The sequence below is a fragment of the Rousettus aegyptiacus genome, unplaced genomic scaffold, assembly GCF_014176215.1.
Source record: "Rousettus aegyptiacus isolate mRouAeg1 unplaced genomic scaffold, mRouAeg1.p scaffold_m13_p_4, whole genome shotgun sequence".
Taxonomy (NCBI): Eukaryota; Metazoa; Chordata; class Mammalia; order Chiroptera; family Pteropodidae; genus Rousettus; species Rousettus aegyptiacus.
Genome location: NW_023416307.1, coordinates 68,688,835 through 68,713,763, shown reverse-complemented (window position 1 = coordinate 68,713,763; position 24,929 = coordinate 68,688,835). Strand labels below are relative to the sequence as shown.

At 33.7% G+C, this 24,929-nt stretch overlaps 1 protein-coding gene across 3 annotated transcripts in view; it reads left to right on the top strand.

Moving 5' to 3' along the window:
• ZPLD1 (zona pellucida like domain containing 1) overlaps positions 1–24,476 on the top strand; it is a 294,999-nt gene extending 270,523 nt beyond the window's left edge. For 2 of the 3 annotated variants that reach the window (XM_036219547.1, XM_016154799.2), the window contains 8 exons: positions 2,654–2,835; positions 4,320–4,392; positions 8,439–8,536; positions 9,900–9,980; positions 14,704–14,875; positions 16,064–16,172; positions 21,599–21,628; positions 22,044–22,274. In XM_036219547.1, coding sequence (XP_036075440.1) covers positions 2,654–2,835; positions 4,320–4,392; positions 8,439–8,536; positions 9,900–9,980; positions 14,704–14,875; positions 16,064–16,172; positions 21,599–21,628; positions 22,044–22,219 — 921 coding nt within the window. In that variant the 3' untranslated portion in view covers positions 22,220–22,274. Of the gene's footprint in view, positions 1–2,653; positions 2,836–4,319; positions 4,393–8,438; positions 8,537–9,899; positions 9,981–14,703; positions 14,876–16,063; positions 16,173–21,598; positions 21,629–22,043 lie in introns of all 3 variants that reach the window. The other variant, XM_036219546.1, reaches the window with a different exon arrangement.
• Positions 24,477–24,929: the final 453 nt, after the last annotated feature.

The window sequence follows — 24,929 nt, the reverse complement described above, 5'->3', positions numbered from 1 at the left end:
TGCCGCTTGAGACTTCTGCTCCAAACATACAATTTTATTTTCCAAAAATGGTTCTTTTTACTGTAGCTGGGCAGTTAAGGGGACTGAGATGGGCTGTGCTACTCTAAGCGACATTATTTTGTGTGAATGACATTGATGGATATTTCTCCACAATTTGTCATTAGCAATATTCCTCATGCTTTTTATAGAAGTAGCTTATCATACAAAAATGGTTTGTTCCAGTGAATTTGGAAATGAATGACTTGGCCTATTGCTTCTTAGTGACCTCATTCAGGAAGGAAGATGAAATACAGAATGTGTAACTTAGCATCCTCTAGGTTTCATGTTTACTATTGACAAATTTACACCAATGTTTTGAAAAAGAGGGCTGTCAGCATTTCCGGCATGAAATTCTTCATTGTGTAGGACTCTTCTTTGAATTTAAAATGTTTATTATTCCCAGTCTTACCCAGGAAACCCCAGTAGCACATTCTCCCTAGTTATTGAGAATATTAAAATACCTCTTCAAATATTTTCACCCTGAATGAGAACTGCTGGTCTATGGTATTCATTTACTTATTCATGAATTGAACACCAAAAATAGAATTGAATAAAGAATTGACTCTCCTGTGAATTAAAATTAATTGAAGTAAAAATATTGTGACTTGGGGGATGGGACACTGAAATATATTTAGTATTATTTTTCATTGTGCTTGTTGAAATATAATCTTATTGCTAAATTCTAGCAAAGACAAAAAGGAGATACAATGAGCATGACCACTTAGCCTAAGGAAGAAAGAGAAATTGGCTTTTCCTTTACGTAAACTGTTGTTCGGGATCAAGAGGGAAAGACTTGATTATTCTGAGGGTAGAGATTTTAAGATGCGGTGGAAGATGGGGGACAGGAAAAAGATCTTTTTCAATCTCCTCCTTTACCTTTTCTAAGACGGCAGTTAGAATATTGTGCCCATGACCATTTCCAAGACTGCAGCTGGAGTATTGTTGGCTCTTTATTAAAAACATTTATTTGTCTCTCTGAACTGTATGCAGGGAGGTTATAAAATGAGCCTAAGGGAGTGTGACTCAGGTTGATTATTACATGTCTCTGTTTCCTTGAATAGAGAGGGAGCCAGTGTGGAGAGCAGCATTATTTTCTCTCCTCTCACCATACCCCAAGGCTTTTCCTTCACAGTGCTTTCTTCTGTGGATTTAAGTCTTGCCTTTAGAAAACAATTTGGGAGAAATGCCTGGCAAAGAGAGAGAGAGAGAGAGAGAGAGAGAGAGAGAGAGAGAGAGAGAGAGAGAGAAAGAGAGAGAGAGAGTGTGTGTGTGTGTGGGTGTGTTACAGACAGAATTGGTATATTTAGCTAGCCAGCCAGGCAAGAAGTGAGAGGAAGGGAAGATTTTCTTATTTTTAAATTTTTCTTTAGATGTCACCCAGCTTTGGAGTCTGTTCCAAAGACATTCTTACATGAGAAAAATTAAGTAGACTACTAAATAACTGGATTAGAATAAAAATGTTTTCATTTATAATAATTCTGGCTCAGTTCATGAATTAGCTAGATAATTGCCTCGGTTTTGCCCATATGCTCCTAGGTTTGTGCATGAAGTTTATTCTGTCATTGAAAATTAAGTATTATAGGTCTCCATAAAATCTGGTAAAAATATTTTTTTGACTGTCATATGGTATTTGACATTACAAGAGAAATTGTATTTCTCTATGGTATTATGAAGGTCAAGAACAATATTGATTATTCCTAAAGTGCTAGTTCTTAAATTTTAGTGGAATTGGAGAACCCCAGTGGAAGCTCTTCAGATTCAGGGAAAAACACACACAGACAATACTTTTTTTCATAACTTCTGGAAGTTTATGATCCCCCTGAAACCCATGTATGAACTACTATCCTGGACAGGGGTCAGAATCTTCGTGTACCACAGAGAAAGACCCTGAGAAGATCTACTCTTAGGAAAATTGTGACCTTAACTCATTTCTCCAAGATTTATCTCAGAGCCCCAAAATACTGAACTCACTGTGCTATGCTGAAGATGCAAAGGCAAAAGGGGTCTGATCATGTCTAATCATGATCATGCCAAGTCAGGAGGCTGCTAATGCCCTGTGACTACTGCTATGATGGAAATAGGCAACACGGCAGGGCAGGGGGTGTCGAGAGAAGTTTCCTGGGAAAGATGAGATTTGGGGAGGAGCAGGCTATGTCAGGGTGAAGTGGGGAAAAGAGGAGGCAGAAGGAGTATGCACAAAGGCCTGAGCAAAAAGGCCTTGGGGCTGGAGCATTATTAACTAAGAGAGGGAGCCTGGAGATACAAAGCTAAAGTGGAAAACAGATCAGATTAACAGGGGACTTTTAAACCATGCCACAGAATTTGGATTTATCATGGACATTTTCAAATTACTTGTTACAGTGCTCTGAACATATAATCTCTTTCCTTTTTAATTTATAAAATGTAAGTAAAGTGTCTTTGATAAATACAGTTTCATTTAGTTGAGACATATATAATCACTTAAAGGTAGTATGAGGTGTGTATAATCTTGAAATAATGACACGTTATAGTTGAAACAAACCATAGGAATGATCTAATGTTTTGTTTTGCATATAAAATGCCTGGATTTATACATAATTGTTTGATCATTGAACTTAATCTACTATTTTAACAGGTATCCACAGTTCCTGGAGTCAGTACTTATGGAAACACAACTTCAGTACAAATAGGAAATATTTCAGGATATATTGATACTCCTGACCCACCAACAATCATCAGCTATTTACCTGGGCTTCTTTACAAATTTAGTTGCAGTTATCCATTGGAATACCTGGTTAATAATACCCAGCTTGCTTCGTAAGTTCATATTTCATTCTTGCTGTCTCATATTGCCTTATGTTTGAGTCATTTCTTATCCTTAAGGGTCTTATAAAGATTTATAAGGATTTACTTAGCAGGATTTATTGAGAGTAACCAAACTGAATGTAATGGAAACCCTTTTAAAAGTCTATCTATTATCTATCTATCCATCCATCCATCCATCTATCATCTATCATCTCTCTGTCATCTATCTAAAATGTTAAGAACTGTATCAATAACTCAAGAAATATATGTTATATGTATTTTATGTACTCATTACAGATTATATATAGTTTTCCCCCAAAATTAAAACTGGCTAAAACTAATCAGGTGTCTGCCTTGGGTTTTCTCTGCTCCCTTTAGAATAGTCCAAAACCCCAAGAACTCTGAGTATTTTTACAGTCCAGAAGGGCTTGTTATATTTCCAGAGTGTAGAACATTCAGTCCTCCTTGGCTTCAGTCTCTGCCATATGCTCTCTTTGAATTTTGCTGCCTCAGAGTCTGGGGTTGCAGTACCTTCTGCTGAGGTATCATCTACACAGGAGCTGATGATTTCCAAAGAAAGGTGGCATCACCCAGAACCCAAGAGCTCCAGACATGGACTAAGGTCATAGCCTTTGTTTACAGTCATGTATTCATGCATAATTCCCAAAGCATATACTCTAAGACAGGGTTACAGCCACATTACAACATAATCACCTGGATTTGTTAAAGACTGGATGAAAAAATTCCCTTTCTAATTTTAGGGTTTGCTATCACTAAAGTGTAGTTATTGTTTAACCTTAGTCACAAAGAAAGGTAAAGGCCATATTTTGCTTCAGATGAAAAATATTCATAACTGGTTTTAATGGCAAAGTGATGATCAACACCTTGGTCAAAAGCAAGATTTTAATGTGGAAAACAGGAAAAAATATCCTAGAGTCTAAAGGATACAGGTGTGGGGGAAAGCAGATCATTAGGATGTCACAGTCTCTCACTTTACCTATCTCCTCCTCCACTAAACACATGCCCGAGCTTCATTGTACATAGAAATTCATTTGTTTGTTCAATACATATTTATTATATATCTATATGTACCATGAAATGTTCTAGCAGTGAACAAAGTAAAACAAAATCTCTAATCTCATAAAACTTCTATTCTAATGGAATTGATGAATATGTATTTGCATCAGATTCAAATTTTTTTGGAACGACTTTTTTTTTTTCCTGCAAAAAGTCTCATATAGGTAATGCCAAATGGAAAAAAACAGGATGCTTTTATAAATAACAAATTTATAAAAAACAGTTTGTCTTTACTTGGCCTCTCGTTTTTTGATCTTTTATTTGTTCAGTGATTCAAGACATACACCTACTGCAGGCCTAGTTAAAAGTGTGTCGAGTTTACTTAAGAATTTTAATATCTTAAGTCTAACATTAAGGTATAACTGAAACTTTTAATTTAAGATCTCATCAGTGCTTTCCTTCTTCTAACTCTGTCTTAGGTCCTCAGCTGCTATTTCTGTGAGAGAGAACAATGGTACATTTGTCAGCACTTTGAGCCTGCTCCTTTATAACGTAAGTTGATTGGTGAAGGATGTTATTTTCTCTCTCACTGTTCTGAGGAGCCATTTATGCAAATGGATTTTATATAAAAATCTACCCCAAACCACATTAACTCTGTTATACTTTGGTAACATTTATCCATCTTTCCTACCATTTTCATATATCTTAGTGATAAAGGTATAGTAAAAACTCCGTTTTTTTCTAAAAGTTGGTAGATGATTTAAGTTTTATTTCATAAATATAATTCTGTATAGTTACTCCAAGTATCTATCTACTTTTAAATGAATGTATTTATTTATGTATGCATGAGTGTGTGTGTGTGTGTGTGTGTGTGTGTGTGTGTGTGTGTAGCCATAGTCAGCATCAAGATTTGAGGAATAATATTTTTGTGATGAAAAGAAAAAGCCTAAATGATTCTTCTTTTAAAGGCATGCATGGTGATGAATGTGTTAATGTTTTTAAAACGGTTTTTGGCTGATGTCAGTTCTGTCACATCTGAAATAATTTGGCTTGATTACATAGTATTGTCTAAACTTTTGTCATGTAAATATCAACAGTGGCAGCAAGACCTGAAAAATACATGGATTTCTATTTATAACTCTAACATTAATCCTCCAAATGATATTTTCATGTTGATTAAAAATTTTTATTCATACATTTTAAATGCCTGATTTAAATATCAATTTTTCAATCTATCAACCAACATTTTTGTAAATTATGAATTTGATTTTTACATTATTATTCATGTCATCATGGCACTGAGTTGTAATTCATGCAACTGATTTAAAAGTCAGTGCTTTATACTTTGAATATAATGAGCTATAAATATTGTAGTAGGACATTTTCCAAAGGCATTCTTAAAAAAATCATGTTTGTAAGTTTGTAGTCTGACACCACAGAGTTCTAAACAATAAATTAAAATGTATTGGAGTGAAGATTGTTTTTGTTGGTATGATTTTCTGTCATTTCTAAACTTTCTTCTGTAAGAAGCTGCCAAGTTACTTGATTCTACAATCTCAGCTAATATGTGCCAATATTTGTTCCCAGTATAGCCAGATATTTATTATTGTTGTGAGCACTATTTTTAAATCGAAGGTTTTTATTTGTTGATTTATATGTGTAAGCTACCTGAGGTAGAATTGAGGTGACTGGTTTGGGTTCAATATTATTTTGTCATAATTGAATGAAATAAAAATGACAACTCCTGATTTTAAAAAAGAGAAAAATATACCCACATGGCATTTAATGATACCATTACTTTCTGTGAAATTAAACTATTTTCTCACTGGGAAGTATAAAATCAAAATTTAGAAGTGTGAGTTTGAGAAGAGTTTTCTTATTAAGGTCTTTCCTTTATAATTTGACATAATATTATAGTCCTGTTGCTAAGTAGACATAATCCTTCAAAGAGTTTCTAGATCATAAGGCTAAATAAAAGCCTATAATTTGATGATAACCTTAAGATTTTAATTCTATGGTCAAAAGGTAACCAATTGGATATCAGACGATAAATGAAATAGGTAGTGCCAAAATACTTCTCATTTTTAATCATTTTCAATAAAAGAATTAATGGCTGAGTAAAAATTAAATTGAATTTGAAGTCATTTAGTAACCAGTTAATTAATAGAATTCAGCCATTTTCCCATAAACTAGTTGTTTTTAATTAACAGACTATTTTTTAGAGAAGTTTTAGGTTTACAGAAAAATTGATCTGAATGTATAAAGTTCCCACATATCTCCTCTGTCTGCACACAATTTCTTCTATTATTTATACCTTGTATTATGGGGTATATTTGTTACAATCGATGAACTGATATTGCTATATTATTAACTAAGGTCCATTGTTTACTTAAGGTTCACACTGCATGTTGTATATTCTATGGGTTTTGATAAATGGCTGTGACATGTATCCACCATTATTATTTCATACGGAAAAGTTTCACTACCCCAAACTGCTATTTTAACATAGTATGATCATAGTATCTTACAATGTTACAAGGTATTAAAAAATAGTAATTTATAATTGAAAAAAAATTCGGTATACTAATTGATTCAAAATCATATTTATTTATTTTTTGTTTGAGACACTAACCTTTAGCTATGCAAATGTAATTTTATTGTAGCATTTCAAATTATATTTTATTCTACAACCATGAGGGGCCATGTCTTCTTATTTCACATGTAAAGTTTTTGGTTCCTAACCCTTAGGAATGATGAAAAATTGTATTATGTACCCATTACTCATATTCTCTAATTAGTCATTTGGAGAGGAAAGTTTCTTATCCAATTTGGATTCAGGACAATTGTTTATTTTTAGGTGATCTGTGATTTAATAAGTGTACTTAGGAAAGTTTTATAAAAAGCCCTGACTTTATTGACTATCCTATTTCCATATATGCAGGTTATTTCAGGTTGAACTGTGACTTTTATTTCTATGAAATAAAAATATATCAATTTTCCCCTCTGTTGAAATAAGGATGACTTTGTGCATTTCAATAGTACCTAACTATTACTATCTTCTCAGGAAGTACAGAGATAGTAAATCTGAAAAAAAGATTATAGTAATTATGAATATTTAAAAGATAAAGAAAAAATCTAAAATAAATATAATTGATTTTATGGAAAACATTGTACTAATAAGAGTAAAGGCAACTATCCAAAATAAAGTCAGAGAATTACCTTTGAGAAGCAATTTTAGGAGAAAAAATGTGATGATTTATGATTAAACCACGCTGTCATGTCATTTGAAAATGATTTGGCAGTATAATACTTGTAAAGAAGTAAGTTTCTTCTAGACAATATTGATGCAAGTATAAGAGGAAAATGCTTCATAGTTAATGAAGTGTGGATTATTTGGAGAGTTGGAAAGGGGAGCCAGAAAGATAATTAAATACAAATACTTACTACCTATTGAAAATGGCTAGAGGAGCTATTTTCTTTTATCACAGAAATATAGAGAATAGGTATAGCATACAACCCCTCATTTATCTGGTTTATTTGGGAACAAAATATTCCTCATAAATGCAACCTTTTTAAAAGTGAAGCATACAAAGTGTTCTTGTTTTAATTTAAAAAAATCAATCTGTTGCTTTCTTTCCAGCCTTCTTAGAACATGTTCTGTACTTTGCCTTTGCTTGATGATGGTGAGATTTCATAATGAACATTAAAATCTCCCTTCATTGCAAAATAGCAATATGTCCGGGGTTATTAAATTTTGGGAAAACAATTTACCTCCATGCTAAATGATTCGACAACTTACATTTTTTAGGAGATTTTTTTTTCATTTTACGTTTTTTCCTCTTTTTCTTTATTACTAAATTAAAGCGGTCACTTCTCAATTTCTACTTTGCCACTTTAATCTACTGTAGATTGTAGAGTGATATAAATAAGCACTCTGAAATTTGTCTCAAATAAGGGTAAAACTATACAAATGAAGTTCTGAGATACTCTTCTATAAGTAACCACCAAAGAATTTTGTGCAGAAACTCTATGGCATTCATTTTGGCAACTCAGAGAACATGTTAGTTAGTTAGTTTTGTTTTCTATTAAATTTAGTAATTTCAAATTGCCAGATAAGTGATTTTGGGTAAATGAGATATTATCAAGCATATAAAGACCTCCAGTGGCAAAGGGCTTAAACTGAAGCAGACATAATTTAAATAAACTTCTTAAATAAATGGAAATTTAATTTAAGTAAACTGATTATTGACAATTAAATATTAAACAAATGAAATATTAACCATTGACTATTAACCATTGAGTAATGTTTAAAAATACTGAACATGGTAAACTATGGAAACAAAAAGATTTATGCATAAAAATGAATTTGTTACTTGACTATGGTTTTAGGACAGCTCTGCCAAGAAGCTAGAGGATTAACTAGGTCCTTTTGGGGTTTGGTTTGGTAGATTTATGTTGATTTGCTTCTCTCTCTCTCTCTCTCTCTCTCTCTCTCTCTCTCTCTCTCTCTCTCTTTTGATATATGTTATTGTTTTAAGTTGTAAATGTACTGTTGTTGGGAAGGCAATGATAGATTAATTGTTTATTTTTTTCATTAGGATTCAACCTACAGCCAGCAGTTAATTATCCCGAGTATAGGATTACCTTTAAAAACCAAAGTATTTGCAGCTGTGCAAGCCACTAATCTGGATGGCAGGTATTTTCAAACTCATATCTTTTGTTGGTTAAAACATTTTGACTTCCAAAAGCCTCATAAATCAGAAAGTTAGCTCATTCATTTTTAATTTCAAAAATACTGTCATTGCCACACCATTTAGGCATGCTAATAAACAGAAGTAATAACAAAGATTAAGAGGTGACACATTTTCTGTCATCAATTGGAAAATAATATGTCTTCCCATAAAGAAGGAGGGGTAGCAACTGGAAGAGGGTGTGAGACATCTTCTGGAATACCAGGATGTTCTGTTTTTTCATCTGAAGGATGATTAATCAGAAGCAGTCATTTTCGTGAATATTTATGATTTGTGCACTTTTCTATCTGTACATTACTATTCAATAAAAATATACTTAAAAAAACAAAGAACTCTCTCCATAAGGCTCTGGGCCAAAATGATGTAAAATAACATAAAACGTCTCTACAAAAAAAAAAAAAAATCTATCAATTTTCCTATGGTACTTAGAAAATTCAGAATGATCAAAATGGAAAGGGAATTCAAAAGCTAAAGATTTAATCCTGCCTTATAAAAAAATTGTGATATGTAAATAATTTATTTTGGGCTTCTTATATATTACTTAAATGTTGCATCCTGAAGAGATTAGTATACTGTAGAAACTTGGTTCTATTTTACCTTCTCCTTTTCTGTCTTGGTATTTCTATACTTGAATATATGTGATTCTTTAAAACTGTCTTACTAAATGCAGGTATTTTTTTTTTCTTTCATTTTATTGACATTTAGTTCCCACAGACTAGTAATTTTCAACACACCAGAGTTTGAGTAATGTAATATATAAATGTGGGCACAATCTGGCCTTGTGGAGGAGGGCTGTGTATTTGCCTCATTGATTTTCTTCTACTTCACACAGTGTCTGTATGGACTCCCATGCCCACCTCCTACTAATTCTGGCATAATTTAGAGTGTATAATTTGTATGTCAAATTTCTTTGCTATATGTGGCATTATATTATCCTTAGTCATCTATTAGAGACAGTAACTTCTGGAAACAAAAGGCCATTGTTTACAGTGAGCACTGAAGCACCTGTGCAGTTCACTTTTGGGTTTTGTTTCAGACTTTGACCATTTGGTTGCCTTGCACAGAAATTTTGTGCGTGTGTGGTATTATTAGCCTTAACTCCACTTGATGTAGGATAGCAATTTATTATTGCAGATTTTAAAACATATTTCAGTTTAGAAGAATGTTTTAATGAATAAGAATCCTTTGCAAATTAATTTAAAAAACTACATTCTATGGAATAAGACATTTGTAAATATTTGCTTGCCTTAGATTAGTAACTAATTCCCAATAAGAGATTATAACTCTAGATTATTCTTCTTTCTTCAGATGGAATGTCTTAATGGATTATTGCTACACGACCCCATCAGGGAACCCCAATGATGACATTCGGTACGATCTCTTCCTTAGGTAGGTATCTGAGTTAGGCATTGATATCAGATCAAATTGTAGAAATTGAAATGGAAATTTTACATCAGAGAAATAAATTATAGGGCACTTTTTTAGCTTTTAAATATAAAGTTTTACATTTTGAACTTTTAGCCCTTATAAAGCTGGGAGTATATAAGTTGAGAACAGTTTTCAACATGAAGTGCTGATAAGGCTATTGTTGAATGAGAGTTGCAGTGAGTTAGGTCCATCAAAGATGTTTTATTCGTGTTCAGGACATATGGGAATATTTCACTGTCTCAGGAAAAGCATGGGTTGGATAGTTTTGGCAATAAGAGAAAGGCAGTGGGAGGGTACTATTTATCTGCAGTTAGACTATTTCATCATATGTCAAAAGGAGAGTAAAATTAAAGTCCAGATAATTTAGACCCTAAAATATGTTGCTTCATTTTTCAGTATTTAATATGAAAGTATAAAATAGCCTACCACTCCTTTTTTATCAGAGCCAATAACTTCAACTTCATTTCCCAATAGACAGTGATAGAGTGAATGTAATCTACATTTGGGGAAAGGGGACATTGATCATAAAAACATTCAGTCATCTCAGTTCCCTTTCAGCATTTTTATCTGACAGCAGAACAGACTTGAGTGTCGAGCAATGACTTCTAATCATGCTTATAAATGCAGTTGGCTCAGATCACTGCTGCTTATTGACACATGATGAGAGTAATATGATGGGAAACCAAAAGAATACGTTTTATTGGCTAATCAAGGTTAAGATGATGTTCAGAGGGTATGGTCAAACTGACACTCATGTCTTTTTGCTGGAAATGTTCCTTTGGGCAACATTTTTGGGAAAAAATGTCAATAACCATCAAAAGTCCTAAAAAATTTCATATTCTTTGATTCTATGTTTATAAATTAGGAAGCATATTCTAAAACATTTATGATTTTCTGGTCTATGAGTGCTATTTAAGATAGTAAAACATAGGAATAAGGAAATGGCTGAGTGAATTATGAAGAACCAGTTAGTCAAGAGCTCACACAGGCACTGCAATCATGTAGTATTTATAAACCAGAAAAAAATATTTGGTTCTATTTTATCTCCTCCCTTTATGTTTTCTTAATAATTATATCTTTGGAAATACATAGTTTTTAAAATTTATGTATTAAATATAAGTGAAAGAATCAGCATATATAATTACATTTACAAATGACCTTATTTATATTTTAGACAGTAGAAAAGACTGTAAGAAAATACATTAAAAAGTTTACAGTGGTTATTCATGCATGGTGGGATTGTGGATCATTTTGCTTTAACATTTTTCTTATTTTCCAAATGTTTATAATGATCACAAATTGATGGCCTGGAATATGATCATCAGACTTCTGTCTGATATGACTATAGCTTGAGCTGAGTTCTCAATCTTTTCAGTTTTCTTGTTGAAAACCATAGAAGAGTGAAATGTGTAACTAAAAAAAGTCCCTCACATGTCATTTTCAGTAAAACTAGGAAGGAAACAAAGCTGTAGAAATTCTAAAATATGTGTGAGTGTCAATAAAAGCAGTTAAGATCAAGAGAAAATGGTTCAGAGAGAGGCTTGCAGGAAGCAGTGCAGGGAGAAGTAGCAGGAGAAGCAGGGAAGAAAAGAGAGTGCAGAGGAGTCCCTATGGCATAGATCCAAGAAACAGCCAGGAGAAATGCACACCTGGAAGGAGAGGACACCACTGAGCAGAAGTTGCTAGGATAAGGGCTCAGGTTCAACAATGGAATATGGAGAAAGAAGGAGTAGAGAGTATCCAGAGCCTCAGAAGTGGCAAGTCTCATAAAGTGCGAGCAAAAGTACACATTTTAAAGTTGAAGGAACCACCTGAGAAGGCAAAGGCCCTATCCTTGGTGGAATAGGCTAGTGAGTGAACCTGAGAACACAGGGCTGATATTCTCATGAATATCTTCAAGTTCAGAGAGGCAGAGAAAACTCAGCTACGCAATTCTGCCATAGTCGAAGAAAACTTGTCTGTGATCGTAAAATGAGAGGGAGCCCTCGAACAGAAGAAACTCTTGAGGAAGGTCATTAACATTCCACGTTGTCCTAGAAGTCCCCTGAAAATAACAGGCCTGGGAAATCTGGTTCTTTCAAATATAACTGGTAAGCAAATAAAGGCATTTCTGTCAGTATTCCTGTTCCTATATACTACAAGAAAAATGTGGAAAATGACAGAAAAAAGTTTTTTTAAAAAATGAATTAAACTCACTGGAAAAATTGCCAGTGGGACAGATAAGATTTGTAAGTGAACATTCCAGCATTAATTTTATTTTACAAATTAAAAAGTAATCATAGTTTTAACATAGAATTATAAGAATCCAAGCAAGAAAGGTTAGGACAGTAAGAGGTATGGCGATGAGAATGTGAAAAGAGAGCTAGGAGAATTTAAGGTAGATAAGAAAAAAACAAATGTATAGCAGAAAGAAAGTTATAAGAAAGCATTCAAGGGAGAATGCACACACAACATAGGACAAGGACAATAAAAATAAGAAATGCAAATAAAAAAACTGAAAATAAAGAACAAAGATAAAAATGAGAGAGGAGGAAAGATAGACATAAAAGGTAGGCAAAATGAAGGTAATACATGCAGAATATGCATAATTAGAATCCTCTCAAAAGAAACCAAAATAATAGAACAGAGCAAACATTTAAAAATATAGTCCAGGAATACTTTCCTAAATTAAGAGGAATTTATATTGACATAGTGAAAGGATGCCTTGGATAAAAGCAAAGCTTTCAAAAAGTAGATAATAGGGGAACTATAAAAAGACATACTCAGAAGTATAATAAAAATGGGAGACTTTAATGATCCTCTCTCAGGAAACTTAGTTTGGTGGACAATGATTAAGTAAGGATATAGAAGATCTAAATGACATAATAAATAAGCTAGATGTTGAAAGCTAGCAATTTATAACAATATCAGAAAACAGAAAGTCACCGCCACTTGGAAGTTTAAAACTCTTAAATAATACTTAGATCAGAAATAAAAATATGAATCAACACTTTTCAATAAATAAAGAACAAGTATGTTCTTTGAAAAAAAATAGAGAACCACAAGCTAATCTAATCTAGAAAAAAAAGGAATGAAGGACAAATCTGTAAAAAAACCAGAAAGCATAGAAATAAGGAGGGTATGGCCCTATCAGATATTATAATTAATAAAAGCTCTAAAATTATTAAAGGAATGTGATACTATGCAAGACTAGATACAGACAAAGATTTAGAATAGTAAGCTGAGAAATATATCTAAACATGTGGGAATTTACTATATGGTAGACTGCGATAGCAAAAATCAGTGGGATAAACAGAGATTTTTAAAATAGTGCTGGACAATGGATAATCATAAGAAAACTATAGCATTGGATCTATATTTCCCTCAATATACCATAATAAACTTTATATAGATTATTAATTTAAGTGTAAGAACTATAGCTTTAAAAATTGTATAAGAAAGCAAATTAACATAGGAAATGTTTTTTTTTTTTAAAACTTTGGAGTAAGGAAAATCTGTCTTCAGCCCAAATACTAGAAGCCATGAAATAAAATATTGAAAATATAACATAAAAATGAAATCTAACAACACACACACACACACACACACACACACATACACAGAGTGAGGAATATCAAACCCAAAAAAACAAAGTAAAACAATTTCTGTAACAAGCAAGAACCACCCTTTCCCTAACATATAAAAAAACTTGTAGGAATCGAGAATAAAAAAGGCCAACAACACAATAGAAATTTGGGCAAAGGACAAAGTTTTCAGATCAAGAGACACAAATGTATATGAAAAGATGCATGTATTCATTTCCACTAAGAAAAATGCAAATTAAAATTATACATTGATAGTTTAATTTCCTATCAAATAGAGTACGATCTTCAAATTTTCCCACATACTTTGTTGATATAGCTCTGGGGAAAAAGGATTTTTTTTCATACCTCACTGAGGAAGTACAAAATGTAACAATATAGAAGGCAATGTGGTAAATATATTAAATGGTCTCACAGATAATGTTGTACCAATAACACTTCACATATTCATAATGGTGTATTATAAGGCTATTTATTATTACTTTTATGTTAAAAGTAAAATAGTTAAAGCAATATAAGTGTCCATAAATAGGGAACTAACTAAATAAATTGGCACATGTGCATGATAGAATACTATATAGCTGTGGAAAAAGATTAAAGAAGCTTGCTAAGTATTGCTATGGAAAGATCTCTATGATGCCTTGCTAATTTAAAAAAGGCAAGGTACAAAATAATGTAGACTGTGTTACAGTATAAGAAGGAGGGAACAACGAGAATATATTGCTTCTACTTCTAATTGCATGTACCCTGGGAAGATGCAATATAAGTTTGTATGTGGAATGGTATAAACAAGGACAAAGTTGGAAGAGAGACTTTTTACTATATATACTTATACTGACTGGATTTTTGAACCATATGAATTTTACCTCTAAAATTCGACAGTAATATAATCATGAACTGATCTATTTACATTTTATGATCTAGGCTATTCTTGTCATATTTGTTGAATTAGCCTATTCTTCTATTAAATATCTGTAATATGGCGTGATTTTGTTAAGTCTTAGTGTAGTAGGATACCCTTAACACTGTAGAAATGTATTTATAAGCCCCAGTGGGCTGGTACTTTCCAGTAACATCTTGTTTTTTCATTCCCTAAAATATAGCTGTGACAAAGATCCTCAGACCACTGTCATTGAAAATGGCAGAAGCCAGCAGGGCCGGTTTTCCTTTGAGGTATTCCGATTTGTGAAGCACAAGAATCAGAAAATGTCCACTGTCTTCCTGCACTGCGTTACCAAACTCTGCAGAGCTGATGACTGCCCCTTCCTTATGCCAGTAGGTTGTTTGACAACTTTATTCTAAATCGTCAAATTGATTTAAGCTGAAAGACTATCAAGTGTTAGGCACTAATTTATGTAGAGAGAGGGGATATGCATCAGGTCAAACTATTTGAAGTAGAATTTATTCATTCATCCGGTAAAGATCTATTGAATGCTAGCTTAATGCCGAGCATTATACTGGGAATACAAAGATGCATGCATGAATTCTGAATTCAGTTAGCTTATCCTTTAGGAGCATGAGATAGTTATGGAATAAAACAAGACAAAATATTATGGCCCAAAGGCGGACATAGATATGAGCTATAGTAAGAAGTAGTCCTCATCCTTGTGAGTGAGATAAAGAAGGAGATACTGGGAGGATTAGTGGAAGAGATGAACCTTGAGCTGAAGATGGGTAAACCCCAAAGGGATAATATCAAGAGTGTGAGAGACACTCCATGCCAAAGGATGGTCAAAGTCACAGACACATAAAACAGCAAAAGATGATGGGGAAACCTGAGGGGGTGTGGTGGTGCTGGGCTGGCACTAGAAAGGTAGATTGGGGCCAGATGGCCTGAGCATCCCTTGGATTAAAAGTCAAAGCTATAAAAGGTGTGAATCTGAATTGCTTACAGCTATCATGTAAAATATAGATCCATTTATTAGTGAATAAAAAAATTATATTTCTGACAGATTCCCCCTAGGGTCACATCAATATTAACCCAGGAAAAATGAAGGCACATTTAAAAAATTTGAAATGGCTGTAATATGTTTATATTATGTTCAAATTCATGCATTTCTTTATAGTCATTGATTAGTTCTAACTAGCTATATCAGATGGGCTTAGATGGAGAGTCCACATTACCTTGGCTGACCAATATTTCAGAGAAAGATTTATTAAAAGCTTGAGAGAAATAAAGGTAGAGAAGTTTGATAAACACAGCTCTTTTACAGGAGAGCCACTGAGCTATATAAATTAATGAGGCAATACACAATTACAGTGGGAGGAAATAAGAAATGTGGCCTAAGCCAGGATAAGAAACACCATAGCAGTTATATGCAAAGTAATTAAATAAATGCACAGAAGTAAATGAATAAAATTAAATATGTGGTATCTCTTCCAAAAGAATCTGCTTTCCAAATGGCCATAAAGAAACAATTTTGTGCCGGTGTGGAATTTCATTTGTTTTCATTAACTCCTCAGATTTGCAGCCACAGAGAAAGGAGAGATGCGGGCAGGAGGACCACTTGGAGCCCCCGGAGTACTTCGGGAAACGCCGTCCTCTCTGTGGGTCCCATCATTACTCGGAGCGGTAAGAGCGCCCCTCCTTCATGTGTAGTAATACATGGTTCCAAAATGGCCTGTTACTTAGCTTCTGAGGAGAACTCAAAGTGATTCCTGATGAGCACTAATTAACTGTAAGACGCAATAAACTGTTAAACAACTTTTAATTTCACAGTTGTTTCCTGTTAACTTATACACAAAGGGCAATATTCTCTTTATCACATTTCCCTTACACATACATATACCATACTGGACATTTGCCCTTCTAGATCCACTGTACCCCCTCTTCACATGCTCCCCTCTCCCATCTTCCCCCTCCCCGCTGGCGCTCTGCCTCGGAAGACTGACCTAGGAGGACTGCCTGCCCCTGCTGCCTTGCCATCTACTTTCCAGCTATATCTGGCCTATATGTGACACTGTAAGAGAATGATAGTGAAGTCCACACCGCTCCTGCTAGATACCTCTCTCCACAGAGCTACTCTCAGTTCTGGATACCCTCCCCTTAACACATAGCCCAGGTAACCTGATTTCCTCTTGTGAATTCCCTACATCTTTATTTATAGTCCTATTAAACTCTCCTTAAATTGCCTGGTTTAAGTATCATTTGTTTCTTCCTAGGATCCTGAATATTACATACCCCAATTCAGTGCACTAATTCATGTTCGTGAATCTAATGGACACAACTGTTTATACAGATATATTTTCATGTATACAAATATTTGTGCATGCACGCTCTCTTTTCTCTCTCTCTCCGCCCTTTTCCCCCTACCCCCCCTCCCCGACACACACCCCAAAGAAACATTGCTTTCCATCAGCATGAACCCAGAGACATCCAGAACTGGTTAAATAAAACAGACATACAGTATAAACAACACAAATTAGATATATATAAAAAAAAAAAAACACGAAAATTGGATCTAGTTTTGTCCTAACAAGCTAGGTTTCTTGGGATTTTACTTCACTGCTCTGGGCAAGTGTTTCTTCATTTTTAAAATAAAGGTTTTGAAAAAGTAACCTTTAAGATTCTTTCTAACTCTATAGTTCTAAATGTATCTTAAAAAAAAGAAAGAAAGCAACAGAATTCTGATTTAGATTATATTGTAACATTTTTTTCTCTATATTAGTCATAAGGCTATTATTTAATGTTTCAATTAGATCATCTTTACCTCTTCTCCCATGCCTCCCAGCCTACAGTGAAAAGAAAGTTTTGCTTGAAATAGGTAATTAAGCAAAAAGTGGGTTGGGTCTGAAAAATCCAGACACTTGCTTTAATTATTGACTCTGTGTTTGTGTAGACATAGCATCATTTCAAAACTAATAGTCTTTTTAAATACTACAGAAATTTATTAAATATAAAATTTTAAAAGTAGTTTATACTCTCTGAGAGTTTGGTATGTATTTTGAACGTTTTGAAAATGAGTGGTTTATGGTTTATAAAAGGCCCAAAGACTTACCTCTATCTAACTATCTGAAATAGCTTATAGAATTACATTGCATGGAAACTCAGCTATTGTTGCTAATAATTAGGAATGCTTTGGGGTAGGCACAATACAAAAATATTTTTATTTCTATGGAGCATATCTAGGGTCATTTTGCTATAAGAAAAGAACTTTGAAAGGGACATGTTTCTGTTCATTTTTAGTAGATGGCTTTTCCTCCTTATTAACCTCCTTGCCTCCTTCTTACCTGGAGCAAATTGAATTTATTATTTTTCTATTTTTTTGAATTTAAATATTACACATTTAAAATAATTTGCTAGTGTAAGATAATTTTTAAAAAGACACAAATTACTAAGAACACCACCCCACCCCCCCAAATCCTAGTAACGATTACCAATAGAAGTTTCTTATTCTACTATAGTTAACCAGCTCTCCAGGTTTGTGGGTTTCAGCTACGCTATGTCTAGTCACCCAAAATATCTTGGTTAAAATCCTAAAGAGCTAATGCCTTTAAGCACAGCACCACCAATGTCATGCCTGGATGTGTTCCTTTCTAATTTCAACTTGTTTCCACCTCAAAGGTGACATTTATTCCCCAGCACATTAGCGTTGTCTCCTAGTCACCTCAGTTTCTCCTGTGGTAAAGCCTGCAAAGTATCATGTTAAAACCTTCCAGACCCCATTCCTCTCTGTGGATTTATTTTTCATAATTTTGATAAATAGCAATAGAATGTTCCTCATTTTTTGGTGATCACGGTGGCCTCATTGTGTAGAGGACCATATATAACAATATTTACGCTGTAATACTGTGATACCCATGCAAAAAAAAACACATTTTAAATTCCACACAGAGAACTCATAAATCAAGCCACATCCATTCACAGGCAAATCCAATATAAATTTAATGTCCTGCTTAATGATCAAGGCTACCTTCTTTCCTTAGTTTCACTTTATTTTTTACCTTAGGTCAGCTAGAATTTATTTCTCCAGGTCCTGTGGCCAATTTTATATAGAGTAGTCCAATTTCAGGCTTGATTTGCTCTCTTCAAAGCTCTCTGATACTAGAAATTTTTGCTCTGTTTACTCATTGAACCATTCTTTCACCCTAGACAACTGACTTATGTCAAGTTTAAAAAGTTGTTAAACCTCAGAATTTTAGTTTTGTTTTGTGTTTTAATGAAAATTCCCTTCTGGTTATTTTTACCCAACATTGTTGAATCATTTTGTTAGTTTATTTAGAAAAATGTTTACATCCTCAAAATTCAAAACCCACAAAATTCCTGAAATATTCCTTTTTTAAGCTCTCAAATGTGAAGACTATTTGGTAGGAAAATATTTATTATGGGTACTTCTGGCAATTCAAAGGTACAATCACTGAAAAACTATGGTCTAATCGTTTGTTTACATAACTTCTGATGAAGAAGTCCAAGCCAAACTCTCATTCAACTAGTACCACTGAGTTTTTTGGGAAGTTAATAATTCATCTGAGTATATTAGCCCCTACAGGGGACAGGCACTCTGACAGGAAGGTGGAAAACAATAGAGAACAGGCCACAGCGTTGGCCCTCAGGGATCTGAGTTCAGAAGCAGAGATAAACTATGAAAGAACATAACATGATGAAAAGTAAAAAGTCTGGAGGTTCTGAACTTGAAACTTGTGGCCCATTTTACCACACAGGTAATTTAAGATTAAAAAAAAAAAAGTTTGCTTGTGCTAAGAAAGGGAAAACATTTGTTCTCCATATATCTTTGTATTTTCTTTTTCTTCTTTTTCTTTTTTAATTTATTTCGACTATATATATGAGAGAAAAGCAGAGAATGACAATTTGTCTGTCACTTTTGGCTTTCGAACAGCTGTGGTATTGATGCTACCACTTTTCTCCTATAGGTCCTTTCAAAAAACTTTATGTTTTTTGAAAAGCCCACCAAGTTTACTGTTGTACTTACCAAAAGTTTCTTTTGGCATATTTGTGTACATTAAGACCAAGTGGATGTTAGAGAAAAACGGAAGAGTTTTGTGACAGAAAGCTCAATGGAAAATGTCTACCTCCTCTTTCTGGGCTAGACAGTGCTTTGATATTTTTCTTTTTTTTTAAATTGCAGTGATACTAAAATTGCAGGATACTAGAAATAGCAACCAGATACAGTTATTCTCTCTATGCACTATCAAATACAATTCAAACAATATTCAAATAGAACATGGTTTGATTTCAGCCATCTGTCAAAGGTAGGATGCTTTCAGTTTTTCATAGTCCTGGAACCTGGAGCTGGTATGGCTTATTTGGCATTTTGTCCCCACATGAAGATTTTGTTGAGAGCCAAGTCCTCACTGGTAACACCTGGGAGAGGAGGGGGTCTTCTAACTTCCTTTCTTTACCTCAGAATGTAGAAAAAACTAGGGGCTTCTCATCATAGCACTTCTGCCTAATTTGGGACACTTAGGAGAAAGAAGCTTTCTATTCTTTAATAGAAACATTTTTTTTTAAGTAAATGAATATGATTTCTAAATAAAGAATAACTGTTAAAAAGGAATTTTAGAGCATTATATATTCTCCTTCATGTTCCATGAGGCAGCTTGTCTTGAGAAAGGGGCACATGGATCTTTGGGGTGAAATAATCACAGTTCATTCATCCCATCTATTTCCATGAGAAGGAAGTGTCTATAAAACAATGTTATTTGGCGGTTAGGATTTTCCTAAGGGTCCCTTATAAGGAAAATTTGTGCCATTTTTCTTTTTGTCCTATAGCAATGCACTGCACTAGTCTAAAGAATCCTGAGAATACACGCTCTATTAATTTTGGGCATTGTACTTCAGGGATCAAATAGCAAAACCATCATTTTTGCCAAGACTCATATGTCTGAAAAGAAATGGCATCAGATGTTTTATAAATATCTCACCAGGTTTTCCCATCGATGGTTTCAAATACTAATCTTGGAGTTTTTTGTAGCTTGAGATATTCATCTCTATGACTAAAAATATTTTTCATACTTGGCTAGTTTATATTATTTTAGAAAAAAAGATTCTGAAACAGCTTTTATTTAAACATATGTTTACTTTATCATAGAGGCTGTGACAGATGGAAATTTCTTCATCTGTAAAATGGGGGTAGCAATCATATCTAAACCATATGGCTATTATGAGGATTAAATGTGATAACATGAAACAGCACTTTGTAAAACTGTATGGCACTACACGCATATTAATTATAATAATATTTATACACCAAAATCAGTCAACTGTACATATTTTATGACTCAAATAACAAACTCTCACAGACACATACACATATTTAAATACAAATATGAAATCCATTCATTGTAAAGCTCAAGGGTTAATTGCTATATGATTACAAAATGGGTAGCACTAATTGGGAAGCCAAGCGAATGTGTTTATTGTATCTATTATTATGTTTTGCCAGGGGAAAGTAAAAAATCAACAGCTTCCATCTTTTACTTCACAGATGTAAATAAAACTATTACTCAAGCTCAGACGTCATGTTTTCCTTTCATTTAGTTATTAAGTGTGAATTTATCTTCTTGGAACTTAAAATGATGTTTTTGCAGATTACACTGGGTAAATTGGCAACACTTAAAATAGAGCGGCACTAAATAATGAATATTTCTCTATAACAGAATAACAAATGGCATGTTATAGGGCTATAAAAAATGTAATAGCTGTTAACAGTTACTGCCCCTACTAACATGACTAAAGAGATAATGATGAAGCAAAGTTGGCAGGAAAGAATACAGTGCAGTATATTTTGCCATTATATTTGTATGTCCAGGCAGTGGCAGGGTGTGTGCTTGGGGAACAGATAGATGATGAAATCTCAGACAAGTGGCATAGAATGTGGGAAAGCACAACGGTTTACGAGGATTTTTGTTATTGCCTTCCCCACGGAGCTTGGGGGTGAAGGTGAGGAGACATGTTAGCAAAAAGTGAGTATAGAATTATAATAAACAAAGTTAAGTATTTAGAGATACAATGTGGTCTTTATTTGTTTTTCCCTCCAGATGAGACTCCAACCAACAATTCACAGCTTGGTAAGAAAGTTAATAGATATTGAAAATTAAATTATGATTTTTAAATATTTTAAGTATTTTTTGGTGATTAGTTGCAAAACTGTAATCAACTAAATATAATGAAATGTGCTTTTACAAGTTCGTTATATTTTAAATAACAGTTCACTGAGGATTTTTGAACTCGTTTGTGATCTGTTGGGCAATTTTTATAGCATTTTATGGATGACTTTTTTGTTTGTTTGCCCAGGGGATACCAGGCCTCTAAACCATCCTTTGATTAATGGATTGAATTACAGTAAAATAGATTGTCTCGTGATCCAGTGTCACACTGTTATTCTATAAGATACTAGTGATAGACATTTTGCAGGTATAAATTGAGATAAGGTGAAATAAATCTGATATTGGATCTTTCTACTATGTGTTTTATTACTTGCAGGTTCTCCAAATGAACCCCCTTTCCAGCTGAACGCTGTCACCAGTGCACTGATATCAGGAATAGTCATTCTGGGATTCATGAGCTTTTCCCTGCTCCTGTGCTCACTGGCCCTTCTACACAGGAAGGCAACCACCAGTTTGGTGTTGAACGGCATAAGAAACCCAGCTTTTGACTGACTGTAACAGGTCCCTGTTCTTGAGAGAAGGCTCACTGACCATAACATGTGTGACTGCAGTCAATGTTCCATCTGAATTGAATGCTAGCCGATATTTGATATTCATAGATTTGGTAGATTTCACAGTGTAGCTCTTCAGCTTAACAATAGCAAGAGCATTTGGATAATATTGCTCTTGTCACTTATGTATACGGTCAGCCGTATTTGTATGGCACCAATGGGTAAAATGACAATAATCACACAATATTCAGGACTTAAGTCTTACAGGATCAGTCATATTTTATTTTACTTCAATTTTATTTTGCTTTGGTTATAGAGATAGATAAAAGATAGGTATAGAAAAAAGGGAATTTGTTACATATTTTATCCCTAAGCATTAAAACCCAAGGCAATGACATTTAGATTTGCATATGTGGTCCTAAAATGAAAGTTACTTTTTGTTTTAGTACAGATAATTCCGGTTTGAGGATATGTTTCAGTTGGACTGGCCAATTTAGACACTTAAGACTTAAGTACTCATTCTATGACCTTCTGTGTTTTTGGCCAATTTCAATGTCTGACGACATTCACTTTTTAGAAAAAAAATCTTGGGAAATGTATCTCAACTTGGAGCACTCATTTGTGTAGCAAACAGCAAAAACAGCTGTTAACCTCCAGAACATACTAAGAGATCCTAGATCGTTATGCGTTTGGCTGTGATCAGTTTCTCCTGGTTCAAGTGAGAACATCAGCATGTGTTCATTCTCCTCCCAGGTAAACAACTCAGCTGTGACAGCTGTTGTGCTTCTAGCAGTGAGGCAACTGCCAAGATTATTCTTAATTCAAGAATCATTGCCTAGGAAAGCAAAGTGCGATTGTGGGAAGAGGACTTGTCTCCAAATGCAAGCATAGTGTTCCTCTTCAGGTTTTCCACAACCCGAATTTATTTTCTAGAACAAAGAAGAAATAGGTTAAATGTGTTTTACAAAACTTTATTGAAGTCTCCATGAGAAAAAAAAAGTTCCTTTTCTACAAATTTCTGTTGCTGGCAAAACAAATAGTTTGGAGGAGACTTTCTTTTTTCAGGTATCTTCTTGAAGGTGTCACAATTACTGTAAAATAAACAAGATTTTTCTCTAATGATAAGCTGTAAGAAGCATTTGATCCATTATCAGTTTTGCAAAAAAAAATTAAAAATCAAGTTTTAGGCAGCCTCTGTTCTTACCAAAAACAAATGAACAAACAAACAAACAAACAAACAAACAAATAAAATAAACCTTTACTGTATTCAAGCTATCCACACAATTGAGTAATTTTTAGGACAAACACCAAAACCTAGAAGGGTCATGTTAACTAAAAAAAATTACAGTAGAAACTAATTTCTATTCAATATGTATGACCCATTATTCAGTACTTAATTTACTGTACTACATGCAAATGACTATGCCATTTTAGATTTGTTTCAAATGAAGTGTCTACACTCTGAATTTAATAATTAAGTCAACTGTCAGATCAAAAGCAACTTTTCTCCAATTTGTCTGAATAGTTCAGAAGAAAGTGTTTATATAACAATAATTAGCTATATAATTGCCTCAACTTTCTCTTTCAAGGTGTAAATACCATCAGAGTGACATGCGATCTGGAAAATGTCTAGATAATTTCTTTAATATAAAAAAAATAGATCACTTAAAAAGCAAATCTCCTCTTCTCTCTGTTATTTCAAAACAACTTAGACATGACCATTCTGAATTTTATCTGTGTTAACAAATGTATTTTCTAATTTAAAGGAAGAAATCCTACAAACAGAAAAACATGGACTGTACTAATTATGTGACCCTAAATATTCTGGAAAATCTATTTCAGATACTTTAAGTGAATTGCCATTGATCTGAGGATTAAATCCTGTGAATAAGACATTATATCATTGAAATTGTTTGTCAGTTTGATTTTTGTGCTCTTGGGATGGCTACTGTTTCAGCTGTTGACCTTTTAAATTATATCTACCATTTTAAAAAACTGAATAACAGACATATTCTGTAAGCGACTTAAATTTCATATTTTTTTGCCACCTTTTCATAATAAATGAGAGAATCAGAGCTATAATGAGACAAATCAGATTTGTTTTATATAGCTTTGTTCTTATAAACCTGCAGTTGTATGTAGTATTTAGTTATACTGAATATTCTGGTTACTGTAGCATGAGAACCTTACAAATATGTGCAAATGTTTCTTCAGTTTTAATACCTCAGACTGTTTTTTACACTTCAGGGGTAAGGTCTGATGACATGTAAAAGATGATTGTTTAATAAAATAATTGTAAATGAATATTGTGACTTTTTAAAAACGATATTTCTCCTTCCTACTCTTAAAATTCTATTTCTATTTTCACAAACACTAAGAAAGATTAAATTTAAAATAAGCTGCTTAATGCAACAGAGAAAGTCAATGATCTCTGAAGCTGGATGAAGCTCATCCATTCCACATCGAGCTTCCTGATTATAGCCCTGTGGTGGGAGACATATCTATGAGATAAGCTGAAGGTAAAGAAAAAAGTACCTTGAGTTTGAGCTCTGACTAAAACTGAGCCTACAATTTTTAAAACATTGGGGGGAAAGTAAAAACTGGAAAGACTGAGCTCAGCTTCTGCCTAGACTTGTATAGTCTCTCATGACAGTTCTACCAGGGTCCAGTTGTCATTCCTTGCTTTGGGACATGACACAGTTGGGGAGAAA